We start from the raw sequence: 14,792 nt of genomic DNA, 5'->3' as shown, positions 1-14,792 counted from the left end.
TTCATGATCAGAAGAAAGCAAAATGTCTTTGTTGGCATGTGTGTGCCGGGGTGTGTGTTTTCAAACCAAGCTGTGGTTTATTCACTTGATAATTCCTGAAATGTCTGCGCATTTTACGCTCCATGTATCTCTCTGAAAATTTCTTTTAGTATTTGATTATTCTGATTTTAAAGATGTATTGAGTATGCTCAGAGCTTAAATTGTTATCCTGTTAAAGCAAAGAAACAATTTAGTATCCATTAATGTGTGTCATGCCTTGCCTCTGAAAAAGGAGGAAACAGGCTGTCCATTAAAATTTACTGTATTTAAGTAAATGTATTAAGGGGCCATGCCCTGTGTAATTAAATATAAAAGGGTGGGGAGATGAGGAAGAGAGAGAAGGATCTTTAACTTCTGCCTTCAAACTACCGGATATACTAGTATTTGTACTAGTGGAAATATTAAACGCCAAGAAATCTAGAAATAGATATCAAGATAAGATATTTTCAGAGGCTTGATGGTATAATGGGAGAAGTCCTGGGTAGCTCAATATAGGTGGTCTTAGTTACTGGGAGACCTGAATTTTATCCTTTGTTCTTCAACAAGATTTGTCTGTGAACGTGATCAATTCATTTAATCCAGTTCTAGTTCAGTTTTCTTCCTTCTCAAAAGGAAAAGTTTAATTAAAGAAGTAGGTTGGCAGTGTGCTTGTCACAGAACAGGATTGAGAGTACAAAGCTTTATTGCAAACATGTCCTGATTCCAAACCAGTGCTCAGAACCAGGGACAGTTTTTGCTTCTCACTTGTAACTCCTGAAGGTGATTGTGTGGTTTTCCCAGCAGGTTACCAATCACAAGTGAGAGAATAGTGTCAAAATGTTACAAAGAGAGAAGAAATCGATTGCCATATTTTACAAAAGCTGGAATAGAGGATTTTAAGATCCTTCTAATATGTTTTACTAGCATACAAAAATAAAATTAATTATTTAAAGATAAATATATGTTGTGTTAAAAAAAACTTACTTGGTTTCTGAGAACTCTTAAGTAATTTTAAATACATTACCTAATTTATGTAATTAGAATTGAGTAATTAAAAATAGATCCATACAGAAACATCAATCTATAAATTAGTAGCAGATACTGTCTCTCTTCATCTTCTATATCAACTCTTGTCAGTCTGAATAGCATGGTTATTCCTTGAATGAAAATACAGATTAGATTACAATGGCTGACTGTTTCTTTCTCTGTGGTATGTTTCAGGCCAATCGTGATGCTGTACTGAGCCGAATACCAGAACACAAAAACGATCGTATCATCAGTTTGCAAAGTGCATCTGTAGTCTATGATTTACTTACTATAGCCTTGGGAAGAAGAGGCCAATATGAAATGCTGTCAGAGGTTTGTTGATAACAGTGGATATTCAGTTGTGTCTTAATTGCTTATTTCTTTTAATTATGCAAATTTGTGGTAGTACTCAAGGGCTAAACAAATACAGGACACTCTCATTCTGACTAAGGCATAAATACAGTAGATAGTTTCCACCCCAAAGAGTTTACTGTCTATATTTTTGCGTGACAAGTGGCTTGAGGTGGTCAAGCACAGAAATTTTGTGAAAGGTGTGGTAAATGTTTAATGGCACAGAAGTTCACATGGGTTTTGAGGGGAGGAATGGATCTGCTTAGAAGGGTATACATTAAATGGAGACAGGAGGAAGGAACAGCAAAAGATAAAAGCTGTTGATGATATAAATGATAGATTTAATATCTAGAGAAAGGATCTGTGAAGTTTTATTTCAAAAGAAAACTTTCTCTTAGACCTCATAATATTTGGAGTGCTCCAAAGTCCTTATAGCTTGGAAAATGGCTTTGAAGTTATTAAAACAGAACTGTACTTTTTCAGGTCTGTAGGAAGGTGCATTCTCTATCTCAAATGTCTTGTGTTTGTTTATGCACCTTGCATGTGTTTTGTTAGATTGTGGTGTCTTTGTTGTTCAGGAAATTTTCAAGTATCCTTAACAGCTTTGTATTTAAGAAGCAGCTACAGCTCTCTGGGCAGAGCAGATATTTCTGCTGCTAAAAGCAGCGCTCACACAGTAGCAGGATGTTTTTGTTGACCATGATTATTATTGGTATCCAGAAAGAATACTTCAGCATGTGTGGTAGGAAAGCATATCCATGGATTGATTTGCTGAAAACGGCTTCTCCCTGCAATAATAGAGAACTATTAGGGGGAAAAAAATTTTCCCAAAAAAACCCCACAACCCACAAAAAACAAACAAAAAAAACCCCACACCAGTTCTTCTCTGGTTTATCTAGGTAGTCAGCCTTTAATCTGCATCTCCTGTGATGTTAAACTCTGAATTTGGGTTTCCTTCTTCTTGAAAGTACTTCATAACTGCAAGTTGTGTGTACAAGTAATTTTTAATCAGTACAATAGAAAGACTTTCACAAAAACTAAGGGGTATGAAAGCTCATACAGAACTCTAACGCTAATCTAATCAGGAATCTAAATAAATCTAATCAGGAATAATCCTGTTTACTTGCCACTACAGACTTCATCAGCTTCATGGGAATTTAGGCAGTTACACCAAAGCTGTAAGAGATTACTCTCCATGTGGAATCATGGAGTCATAGAATCACATGTTTTAGTCTAGAACTTTTAAAGGATAGACAGTGATCGACAGTTATCTGCTCCCAAATCCTGCCAGTAGCCTGAAACTTCTGTAATTTAGACTGTTACACTAAACACAGTTCAAAAATATGAAAACATTCTGTTCAGTTATGTAATAGGCATATTTTTTTTTGCTGTCTTCATTCTTTGTGAGCTAATTGGGATTGCTCTAGTGGAGCTGTTGCAGCTTCAAGTCAGAAAGCACCATTATTCTAACTCTGCACATGGTATTCACCCACCAGCTCCAGTATCTTGTAGCTATAGCTGGTTACTTACAGAAGTAGTTAGTTGTGATATAAAAATATTAAAAGATGAAAAATCTGTCTCATCCTTATTAAACTGTTCTAATGCTGAGTCATGTTCTTAATTGAAAAGGTCTCATTTCTGTGTGGAGTTTGGGCTTCCAGCTTCTGATGGCTTTCTCAACTAGATCGAAGAACTTTCTACTGTCCTATTTTCTTCCTAAACAAGTCAAGTTGGTTTTTAAGATTAGTAGGATATGACATATTGAGCTTATCAGTGTCCTGCTAGCAAAGATGTTTTCCAGACCAGAAATTTTCCTACATATTAATCTGTCAACTCTCTAACTTCAAGCATATTGTTTTCATGAGGATACCTTAGTCCTAAGCAACAAAATTCAGTGATACATTCAACATTACATGTTCATGTAGTGATTTGTGATTGTTCAATATCAAGAGTAGCATTTCTGCCTTTCAGGAGAGGGATTGTGTTGAATGTGTTTTCAGTTAGTTAAGACAGTTACCATTATCCTGAACATTATCTTAACTTGCAGTTTTCCAGAGTACTGTTGCTTGTTATGTATCATAGAATCATAGAATAGTTAGGGTTGGAAAGGACCTTAAGATCATCTAGTTCCAACCCCCCTGCTGTGAGCAGGGACACCACACACTAAACCATGTCGCCCAAGGCTCTGTCCAGCCTGGTCTTGAACACCTCCAGGGTTGGAGCATTCACAACTTCCTTGGGCAACCTATTCCAGTGCCTCATCACCCTCACTGTGAAGAACTTCCTTCTTATATCTAACCTGAACTTCCCTTGTTTAAGCTTAAACCCATTACCCCTTGTCCTACCACTAGAGTCCCTAACAAGGAGTCCCTCCCCAGTATCCTGTAGGCCCCCCTCAGATACTGGAAGGCTGCTATGAGGTCTCCACGCAGCCTTCTCTTTTCCAGGCTGAACAGCCCCAACTTTCTCAGCCTATCTTCATACAGGAGGTGCTCCAGTCCTCTTATCATCCTCGTGGCCCTCCTCTGGACTTGCTCCAACAGCTCCATGTCCTTTTTATGTTGAGGACACCAGAACTGTACACAATACTCCAAGTGAGGTCTCAGGAGAGCAGAGTAGAGGGGCAGGATCACCTCCTTTGACCTGCTGGTCATGCTTCTTTTGATACAGCCCAGGATACGGTTGGCTTTCTGGGCTGCAAGTGCACACTGCTTGCTCATGTCGAGTTTCTCATCAATCACCACCCCCAAGTTCCTTCTCTGCAGGGCAAATCTCTTGTTGATTTCTTGTTGGAGCATGTTGCTTCTTGAAATTACTTGTTACTTGGTTCAGAAGAACCCGGGTTATGAGGTGTGCATGTTGTTGTGTAGGTCACATGCACATATATGCACAGATAATCCCTTGCCCCCACACATGCTAGTCACCAATTTTTTGATCTTATGGAGAAAAAATTATGTAACTTGTCATATTTCATGCTGAAAGGACAGGGTGCTGGGCCATCTAGTCTAGGTCATGCTTTGCCAAGAAAGATTGGAGCAGATGATCCCTAAGGTCCCTTCCAGCCTGGTGTTCTCTGATGCTAGGAATGAAGCCAAGTGAATAAAACTTGAAGTCATGGAAAATGAACGGTAAATTGATTGTTAGTATATTGAAACTCAAGCCTTTTAAAATAATCTACAGTTGTGTCCTGTCTCTCTACAAAGTTTTTAAATCCTAAAGTATTAACTTCTCTAATTTCTTTATTTTCTGCCACTTAGAATTGGCAATTTTTAATTAAGCTTATAAAATGATTATTTTTCTCATTGTGAACAAGTACCTCTCTAATGCTCATGCATATGTTTATGAATATCTAAAAATGGGAGAAGAGAGTATGATTAGGCAGCCTAAAAAGTTATAAACATGTTTTGACTTTGAGTATCAGGTTTCCATGTACCACTTGTTTGTGTGAATCTCTGAGATTATATGGTTGCCGTAGGTCAGAGTTTTGGAGATGCTGAAGGTATTTGATGGTACATTCAATTTACCTTCAGTAAGCTGATATTTATTATTCCTTCTTTCTGAATAGGACAGTAGCAGCAGGAGTATTTAAACAAACATAATAAGTTAGGAATCAGTTTTCTTTTCAATTCTTTTTTTTCCATATAGAATCTAGCAGCTTTTTTCAGATAACTTATTTGAATTATTTAAATTTGGATTTACATGTATTTTAGGTATGAGTATGTAAGAAATTTTTTATGTTAGTGTGTCGTTTTAGATATTGAAAAATATTCCCTTAAATAACAATTTTCCCCTCAAAATTAGTGTTTAGAAAGAGCCATGAAGTTTGCGTTTGAAGAGTTCCATCTGTGGTACCAATTTGCATTGTCCTTGATGGCAGCAGGAAAAGTAAGTCTTAATTTTTGGATGTAATTCTTCTGTTGATGGCTTTTGATAACAACATTTGGCACTTCCATAATTTCATCTGGAGGGTTTTTTTGAAAATAATCATAATCCTTAAATGAGCTAAGTACACTGTACTCCTGAATTTATGCCTACTGCTGTACAAAGAATGTTGTTATTTCAATAGTTTCTAACTTAAGAAGACTGAAAGGCAATGGTAAGAACTGTCTTTACAACAAGCTTAAGCCTAACTAATTGAATTTCAATAGTGAATTATACCAGTTGGTATTATCCACTAACAACTTGTTTAAGTGATGTTTTGATGAACAAATTTTATGCTTAGGTACAAATTATTTGTGATTCCTTGTAGTCTTGCTTTTTTATTTCTTTTCTGACTGTTCTTTTTTATTAATTTGTATTTTATATAATCTAGGAACATACGTTATCAGATGCAAACTTGTATTTTCAGTTCTTTTTGCTTTTCCCTGACACATTATGGAAAATAAATCACTTTCATAGTGTAATGTAAATAATACTAATTTTCTAAAAAATCATTCTTGAGGTAATTTGCTTATCTTCAGTATGGTGAAAAACAATAATTTGTATTTTATTCAGAAAATATTTTTAGAATCACACTGGTTTTGAAGAGACTTGATTCTTCTTCCCATTCTCTGTTTGGTTTCTAAACCATGACTGGATGGAAGAAAATGAATTTAAAAAAGAGGAGCAGTGCCAGTCTGTTATACAGTCTTATATCGGAGTTATTGCTAAGACTGTGTCCTGCTCCTGCTCTTTCATTTCAGATGTTGTGAGCTTACAGGCCTGTCAGATTTTTTAAATGTGTCTCAAAACTGTTTTCTGAATCACGTACCACTGGAATGACATACTGGGCAGATGTTTCACTGGGGACACTTAATGAGACTTCATTGGGATTAAATAACAGCAGCAGTGACTGAAGTCTTGTGTTGCTCTTGCATGAGGAATTGTGAACAAACATCAATAAAATGGGAAAAATAAGTGATGGAAATAGGAATCTTCTGTTTGTGAAACATATTTATGCTTTTAGTAATTTCAGTGGAAAATGTTTTTAACAGTCTGCTCGAGCTGTTAAAGTCTTGAAGGAATGTATTCGTTTGAAACCAGATGATGCAACTATTCCACTCCTTGCTGCAAAGCTCTGTATGGGATCTCTGCACTGGGTAAGATTGGTCATTCTCTGTCTTTTCAGCAAGAACTGTGCTAAAAAAAAAATACAGCACAGGTACGTACATCCACATGTATATCCTTGTTTGAATGGCTCATTTAAAATATTTGAGAGCAATAGTTATGTTTATCAAGGTAGCATATCTTGATACTAATCTAAGACGTAGCAAAAAATGTACTAGAAATTGAAATGGCATACAGAGATTAAAAATGCAACTTAGACTTCTATTTTCTCTTCAAGAGAACAACAACTTTTTTTGAAAGATAATGAGACAAATCTCTTATATTCAGTAGACTTTTCTGGAGATACCATGCTTGTGGGCAGCTGGGATTCAGGAATTTTAGTACGGACAGTGTCTTTTTAAAATGTGTTACTTGAGTTGTATTTTAGATAACCTTGAAATTGGTGTATCTGTATAAAAAACATTAAGGTGATAGAAGATTATCATGTGGTTTTCAAGATACATGTATTTTTTAGAAGACTTAGTGTATTTTAAAAAGGAGGAAAAGAGGAGGGAAATGTCAGAATCGGAAATTGAGAAACAGTGCAATAGCAGAAACATGACTTGTTGAGGCTGAGAAAAATACAGTCTTAATAATTAATACAGATCCTTAGTCTGTAAATTGTTCCCTATGGATTGACTCCATATGGAGAAGCTTACTGTACTTAGCATTTACACTTACTGGAATGGATTCATATGTTTCAGGTTTGGGGTTTTTTTTCTTCCTACATTGTTAAATAGTGTGCTAACATGGTTGTGCAGTTAAACCTCGATGTTTTTACATGCTTGTCTATTTATGACTTTACATACATTCAGCAATACCGTATGTGATGCAGAATTCTGGGTGGCTATACGTTTTGTTTTTTTCAGGGTTGGACCCATAGTTTTTGTGAGTGGTTTTCCTACAGAAATAGTTTATGGGGCAAGAACTCTATTTGTGAAATACAAAAAATGCTAGATGGTATCCATAGACCAGAAACACCTTTTTATTAAAGAAAAAAAAAAGGTGGGGGGAAGGGGCAAAACCACAGTATGTTTAGAAAGATCTGTGTGTTATGTGCCACAATTTCTCTCAACCATAGGAATGGGTGCTTCAACTTAAAATCTGTGTTCTTTACTAAGTATCTAGCAGGAAAACTTAGTCTAATGAAAAACAAAGTAGTCCTTAAAAGCAGTCATGGCTCAGATTTCAACAGACTCAGTGTGCATGATACACATGCTGTGTGTTCTCAGTATAATGTAAGATTTAGCTAGTTTTAGACTTACATGGGTGTTTTATAATATTTTCAGTTGGAAGAAGCTGAAAGATTTGCCAAAGCAGTTGTCGATCTTGGGGACAAAACATCAGAGTTCAAAGCAAAAGGCTACTTGGCACTGGGATTGACTTACAGTCTGCAGGCTACTGATGGTAAGATAAGAACAAACATTCATGTTTGGAAATCCCCGTGTTGCCTAAAAAAGGATACCTAGCAGAATGCTAGACTCAAAATTGAAGCTTCTGTGTGCAACCACTTTCTCAGTCAATGTATTAAAACTTCTTCAATGAGCACGTGGAATGAAATCTCTTGATCTTGCTGATTAAGTATATCCTTTTTAGCATCTTTGCGAGGGATGCAAGAGGTCTTGCAGAGAAAGGCTCTTCTTGCATTTCAGAGGTGAGTGGGTGTTAATCTTTTCATTTCATTCTGCTACATGTAGTAAAAAGCTTATATGTTAAGAAGAGGGACTTGTAAAAGATTGTGTAATGAGGATTTCACCTCTAGGAGTACAGAATTCTTTAGTGTTTACCTCACATTTTCTGTCAGAAATATCTAAATTAATTTCTAAGGATTTCCATTTACTTAATTTTAAAGACATTTGTGTTGTTTTCTAGTATAAAATATTTGCTCAAAGTATTCTGTTCTGATCTAGAAGGGAAAAACATATGATGCAAGGTTTCAAGTCATGGTTCAATGTGATAGTGTTTCTGGAAGAGTTGATAGCTGATCAGATCGTAAAGCAGGCTTTTGCAATTATCTCTGTAGAGGCAGAGCAATAATTGAGGCCCTACCACTGTGCATGAGGGGCAAAGTGCAGGTAGTAAGGTAGTAAGTTAGGGGGAAAGAAATAATTCTGTCTGGAGATTTAACAGCATAGGCAGTGACAATGCAAATGCCCCATTTTCCAAGTGCCTTACACAGAAGTACTGCTGTTGGGTATGACAGTAGTCCATTGTCAAGGCTTCGGCTCTGCAAATGAAATAACAATAAACAGGTGAATGAGAATATCTCTACCCTAATTATAGAAGGAACCAATCTTGATGGCAAACGTGGCAGAAGTGCTGCAGCATCTGAGTATGTCTCTTTCTATGTTTATACACCCTTGAAAACCCTTCATTGAGATAGGTGCTTCCTAAGTGCTTCAGGGAAATGGATTTGTGCATTAGTGTGAATATTAAGTCTCAGATTTTTGTTGGTGATTTTGTATCTGAGCTGATAGTGTTGGAAAATACGTTTTGCAGGTAGCTTTAGAGTTTGTAGGTAGCTGGTATGTATTGGCCAGCCTTTTTCTGTCTTGTCTTAAGTATTCCTCTGAATGTAAATATGGTTTGCTCTTCCTATTCCTTAATGGTTTTAATAGTTTTTAATTACTTCAGCATTCTTTCTCCGTGTGGAAACTGAACTTTCTACCTCCTGGTTTATACCTCAGTTCCTCACCCATCCCTCTTATCACTGACTTAATCATCACTGTTTCAGAAATACTGTGCTAACCATTTCTTGTCATTTCTACCCATTCACTACTTCTGAGGTTTTAATAGTGAATTGCCTTCCTCTGCTAATTCTTTGAAACAGCAAGTGATGAAATGAACTGTAGTCTGAGCTGACACTACCCTCCATTTTAGTATAGTGATTCCCAAAATTCTCTTTCCCTGCTATTGATCTGTCTGGAAAATTTCCATTTTCTGAGGGTTGAGATTGTGCAGCATTTTGACCACCTGTAAATCCGAGGATGCTTTTATATAGATAGCATGCTGCTTATTGTGGTAATATTTTATTAGCTTTCTCTAGAAAAGGAGTAAGTTGTTGGAGTTAAAAGAGAATATATAATACATGGTTAAAAGAACTATTTTTAAATTATATTCAGCTTCTTACCACTGTGAAATTACTTTTTCACACTATTCAAATATCGTTGCTTGGTTTTGTGCTATGTTGTCTCTGATCAGGAACTTTTCTGTTTCATTCTCTACAGATAAACAGTAAGTCTCTTGATATGTTCTTAACTGTTCAGTTTTTGAGACTTCCCAGCAGCGAACAGTGCCAGGTGGAATCTGAAAACAGAATCATAGAGTAGTTTGGGCTGGAAGGGACCTTCAAAGGTCATCTAGTCCAACCCCCCTTCTAATGAACAGGGACATCTTCAACTAGATCATAACCACATCCAGCCAGGCCCTGAATGTCTCCAGGGATGGCGTGTGTTAGAATCATAGAATGGTTTGGCCTGAAGATATCTGGTTCCAACCCCCCTGCCATGAGCAGGAACACCTCACACTAGACCATGTCACCCAAGGTTCTGTCCAACCTGGCCTTGAACACTGCCAGGGATGGAGCATTCACAACTTCCTTGGGCAACCCACTCCAGTGCCTCAGCACCCTCACAGTAAAGAACTTCTTCCTCATATCTAATCTAAACTTCCCCTGTTTAAGTTTGAAGCCATTGCCCCTTGTCCTACCACTACAGTCCCTAATGAAGAGTCCCCCCACAGCATCCTTACAGGCCACCTTGAGATACCAGATCTTCCATCTCTCTGGGCAACCTGTGCCAGTATTTTAGCACCTTCACTGTAAAGAAGTTCTTCCTATTATCCCTTGCCCTATTGCAACAGGCCCTGCTAAAAAGTCTGTCCCCATCTTTTTTATAGGCTCTTTTTAAGTACTAAAAGGCTGCAATAACATCTCCCTGGAGGCTTCTCTAGGCTGCACATACTTAGCATCTTTTCAGTGAACAACGACAGATATCCTTTAGCTACATAGATTGAGTGGAACTTCAATTTTATAGTGATACGGAGCTTTGAAATGTTTGTGCTAACTAGCAGAATATACATTTATACACAGAAAGTCTTGGGAACATGAGGATTAATTGCATCTGGTTTTTATGCATCTTTCTGATGCTTTGGAGTTTTCTTTGTCCTTTTCCTCTTGCCCTCTCCCCCTCCTGCCCAGTTGATACAACCTCATAGAAACAATATTTTGTGTTTTCAAGTGCGTGTTCCAGGGTATTGATGTTAGTTTATATGTTCATCTTCTCTATCAGCCCTTCTCAGAATTAACTTGTGCATAGGCTTTCAATTAAAATAAAATAATCTTTTGGAGATGTTAGTAATGTGAAGGGTGTATGTCACTCTAGTGAATTGCTAATACTGCTGTTAGTGATATTGCTGATATGGGAAGCTCAGACTCCACACGGATTCTACTCCACTTGAATAGAATGGTTTGGCCCTCAAAAAGACCAGAGTCTCTGCATGTCAAAAATCACATAGCAAGCAAGCAGAGAAGGGAAAAAATGAGTTTTAAAAGGTGATTGTTCTGTATATTAACATTTTTTTTCACTGCTTGTGTTCATAGCTGTACTGGAAATACACTTCAATGTGTATCATTGTATTGATAACACAAGGAACCAGCAATATTATCAACCAATAGATGGTACCAAAATCTTGTTACCACAGAGAGTATGTTATGCTCAGCATACCAGAGTCATGCTTACTTTCTCTTCCCACATCTTTAAAATAAATGTGGACGTTGAAATTCTCCATTCATCCCTTACACAGTTTATAAAGCGAGCAGCTGTACTGGACTTAGTATTTTGATGTGCCGATGATTTTATTTTGTTTTGTTTCTTTTGGGGGGTAGGGTGTTTTTTAATCACTTAGCTAGAGAACCAATTCTTAAAAAAATAGAGATTCTGGAGAAATACAGTTATGTTTTGGATCATTACCCTTACCTATGCCAGATTTCAAGGCTACCAGTTTGTTATAGGGGCTATTTGAGAAGGTGCTTGTTGCCATCTTCTCACAGTGCTTAACAGCTTTTTTCTTTCACTGTCTGAAGCTTGGGAGACTGACAAGTACTCTCTAAGTTAAAATTTCTTGTTCTCACCTAATCTTGCTTAATGTCTGAACTTTAATTTCAGAAAAGACTGGTCCTGGACCATGTTAGGCTTTATATTTGACTCTGATCTCCAGTTTAGAGGAAGAGTTAACAAAATATGAAACTGTTTCCTAGTTACTTAAACTACTTTAATATCTTATGGGTGTTGTTGCTAATCTGATGGTGCTGTCTCTTTGTTCTTGGGAAGACAGAAATGCACAGGTTGGAAGCAGAGCCTTTGTAGTTATTATGGCTTAAAAGTCAATTTTGTTCCTCCCTCCCAGTGTAGACGACTCATTAGATGTTCTGAAGATGTTTCTAAATGAGCCTCCAGTAAAAGAATGCAGCAAATATAAACTAAAAACATAGTTCAAGGCTTGCTGCCCAGTATTTACAACACATCATATCAGGGATTTTGGGGTACAGCTGTAATTTTTTTGTCTTTATCTTCAAGCACATTCCCCCACGCCCACCAAACTCTTATCTTGCAACAGAGAGATTGTGTAACAGAGGAACAGGTGTATTACAATTACATCTTCTGTAGGATGAGTGTAAATATTACTTAGACAAAGTGTGTGCATTTGACAAAAACATTAAAGCCAAACAAACAAAAAAGGTGGAAAGAATTTATTTCTTTGTTTTATTAATTGGGGTTGCTTGCAGCAGTAGTAGTTACAAATATTTTGAGAGTGAATAATCACAAAATACTGCTGCTGTTGGGCAAAAGTTATAAAAAGGTCATCAGCATAAACTTCTTCAAACATAGGTTCATCATGAATCAGATCTCATGCTGTCTTTTACTATGCTATGATGCAGAAGCGATCCAACTAGATTTCTTTTACATTGCTACATTGCAACATGCTCTGCTAACTTATTCTCAAAGCAGCACAAAGTCAAGAAGTAACTGGCTTCCTAGGAAGCTTAGTGTGCTAGACTGAAAATGAATGAGCAGAACTCTGATCTACTTTGCTGCAACTCTTCCTCTTGAGTTCTATGCTTCAGAACCATCCTGGTCAGGGTCCTTGCAATTGCTTGGGTACTTCTTGTATTTGCTCATTCTTTATATTACTCGTTTTTAAGCTTTATACTGAAATTACATTATTTCTGTTAAAAATTACTCTTTAATGGCCCAAAGTGCTTCTTTTAAATCAAGGATGATTGAGAAGAGTGATAAAAGTCACTGGAATGGACACCACTTATATCAAAGTATGAGTATACATGTAATGAAGATACCTCAATATGGATACATAAATCTATGCATTTGTGTGTATTTCTGACCTGTATTAACAGCGGAAAAATTAACTGGTTTTTTGCTTTGTTTTTTTTTGTTTTTAAGGGCTCACAGTTTGTCTCCAACAGATCATCTGGCAGCATTTTACTTGGCACTGCAGCTTGCCATATCCAGACAGGTTAGTCGTGTTTTAAAATTGTAGCCTCACCCTGTCATATGAAGATTAGAATTTGAATCTGTTGATGGATATAGATGAAGATTTCAATTAAAAACAAAAAACCAAGCAAACATCATTTTCCCTTGTGCGTATATTTGAAAAAACCAAACCCGAAATATTCTCTCTGAACACCTTGAGTTCTGCCACAGTATTTCCAGCTCTAGGATCAGAAATAAGACATCAGTCATTAAATTTCTTTATTTCAGCATTTATGTTGCTGGATGAAGAGAAATAAAAAAAGAAATCCATTTTTACCCTCTTTCTATCTATTATGTGGTGTAATCTCTGCTCAGACTTTTTATCTGGAGAGTAGGACTCTTGAATCTAGTCTTTGATGATCTTGACAGATCTCAAATCTCCATTACCTGCTAAGATCTGTGCCTTTTCTGAATCCTTGTAGGAGGTTTGGTTATTGTGAACAAAACTGCAAAATTTTTTTTAAGAAAACTGGAAAAATATTTTAAAGCTGTAAAAGAGATCAGAGCTCAGTCCAGCTTATGCAGCTGTTATATTTAAGGGATTTAGGATTCTACCATCTATCACATGAATTTGGATAATGTGGAGCTGCTTTGTATATATCATGGTAAGTCTTTTCCTGTATCATGTTTATTTTAGGAAGTAGTTTTGAGCACAGTAGTTTACATAGTCTAGGTGACTATTTTTCATTGCTAATGAGTAGCAGAGATATTGGGCTGTGTCACAGAGTGGAATGGATTGTCACTTTAATACCAGAAAATATTTTTCAGTGGCAGGCTATGACTGTACTTCTGAATTTCAAAATTCTCATCTTGCTTAATTAATTTGCTTTTCTTAACAATTAGTGTACTTATTCTGAGCAAAAGCACATACAGCTGAGGAGATTGTTGCAGTCTAGCTGTACATTTTAGTTAAAAGTACTACAATTAAAATATTCTCAAAATCATGCAGAAATACAACCAATACTTGAAAAAGCATAGTAAGTGAATGTTTTTAAAGAGGTAAAGGCAAGTGTTCTACTAAAACATGTATCTTATTTTCAAGGGTTAGTATATTATTTAATTGTTACTGTTCACTGTAAGGCATCAGGTCCTTTTTAAACTTCTGAGTAGTGTCTTACAGTAGTTTATAGAATTCTGCATGATATCCAGGTGAATATTTTGAAAATTTTATGGACATGAAATCAAGTAATAGGCAATAATTCTAATTGTGGTGCTTTCTTCTTCTGCCCTTTTTATTTATTTACTTTTTTAATCAGATACCAGAAGCTTTGGGATATGTTCGTCAGGCTCTGCAGCTACAAGGAGATGATGCCAACTCTCTCCATCTTCTTGCGCTCTTGCTATCAGCCCAGAAACACTATCATGATGCTTTGAATATCATTGATATGGCCTTGAGTGAATATCCAGAAAATTTTATGTGAGTGAATGTCATGTTTGCCTTCTACACTTTCTCTCGTATTTATTTTTTCCTTAGGTTCTCATCTCATTCATTCCAACAGGGGATGGATTTGAGGATTCTGTTGTTATTCTTGTTTTGTTACTTTTTTTTCCCCTCAACAGTTTTTTCCCTGCCCATTTAATGTAAGTCTGCTTTTTATTAAAGCCTTGTTAAATAGGGATTAAGGATTTGATTTTGGAAGGGAGGCTAGAGCTGGATAGTTGATCTTACTTTGTTTTTTTCCTGCAGATTCTTTGTTTAGATAATTTCTTCCTGTTGTGTGCTTCAGAGTAATATCTATCTTCTGTTTTTATGCAATACTCTAA

General features: G+C 36.5%; 1 protein-coding gene across 1 annotated transcript in view; it reads left to right on the top strand.

Annotated features, from left to right (window-relative positions):
* TTC7B (tetratricopeptide repeat domain 7B) overlaps nt 1-14,449 on the top strand; it is a 55,457-nt gene extending 41,008 nt beyond the window's left edge. The window contains exons 9-15 of the mRNA XM_010017578.1: nt 1,240-1,377; nt 5,197-5,280; nt 6,369-6,473; nt 7,770-7,887; nt 8,077-8,134; nt 12,939-13,011; nt 14,285-14,449. Of these exons, the coding sequence (XP_010015880.1) occupies nt 1,240-1,377; nt 5,197-5,280; nt 6,369-6,473; nt 7,770-7,887; nt 8,077-8,134; nt 12,939-13,011; nt 14,285-14,449 (741 nt within the window). The remainder of the gene's footprint in view (nt 1-1,239; nt 1,378-5,196; nt 5,281-6,368; nt 6,474-7,769; nt 7,888-8,076; nt 8,135-12,938; nt 13,012-14,284) is intronic.
* The last annotated feature ends 343 nt before the right edge of the window (nt 14,450-14,792 follow it).

Source organism: Nestor notabilis, unplaced genomic scaffold, assembly GCF_000696875.1.
Source record: "Nestor notabilis isolate BGI_N333 unplaced genomic scaffold, ASM69687v1 scaffold1847, whole genome shotgun sequence".
NCBI lineage: Eukaryota > Metazoa > Chordata > Aves > Psittaciformes > Psittacidae > Nestor > Nestor notabilis.
This window is presented reverse-complemented; position numbering and strand designations above follow the sequence as displayed.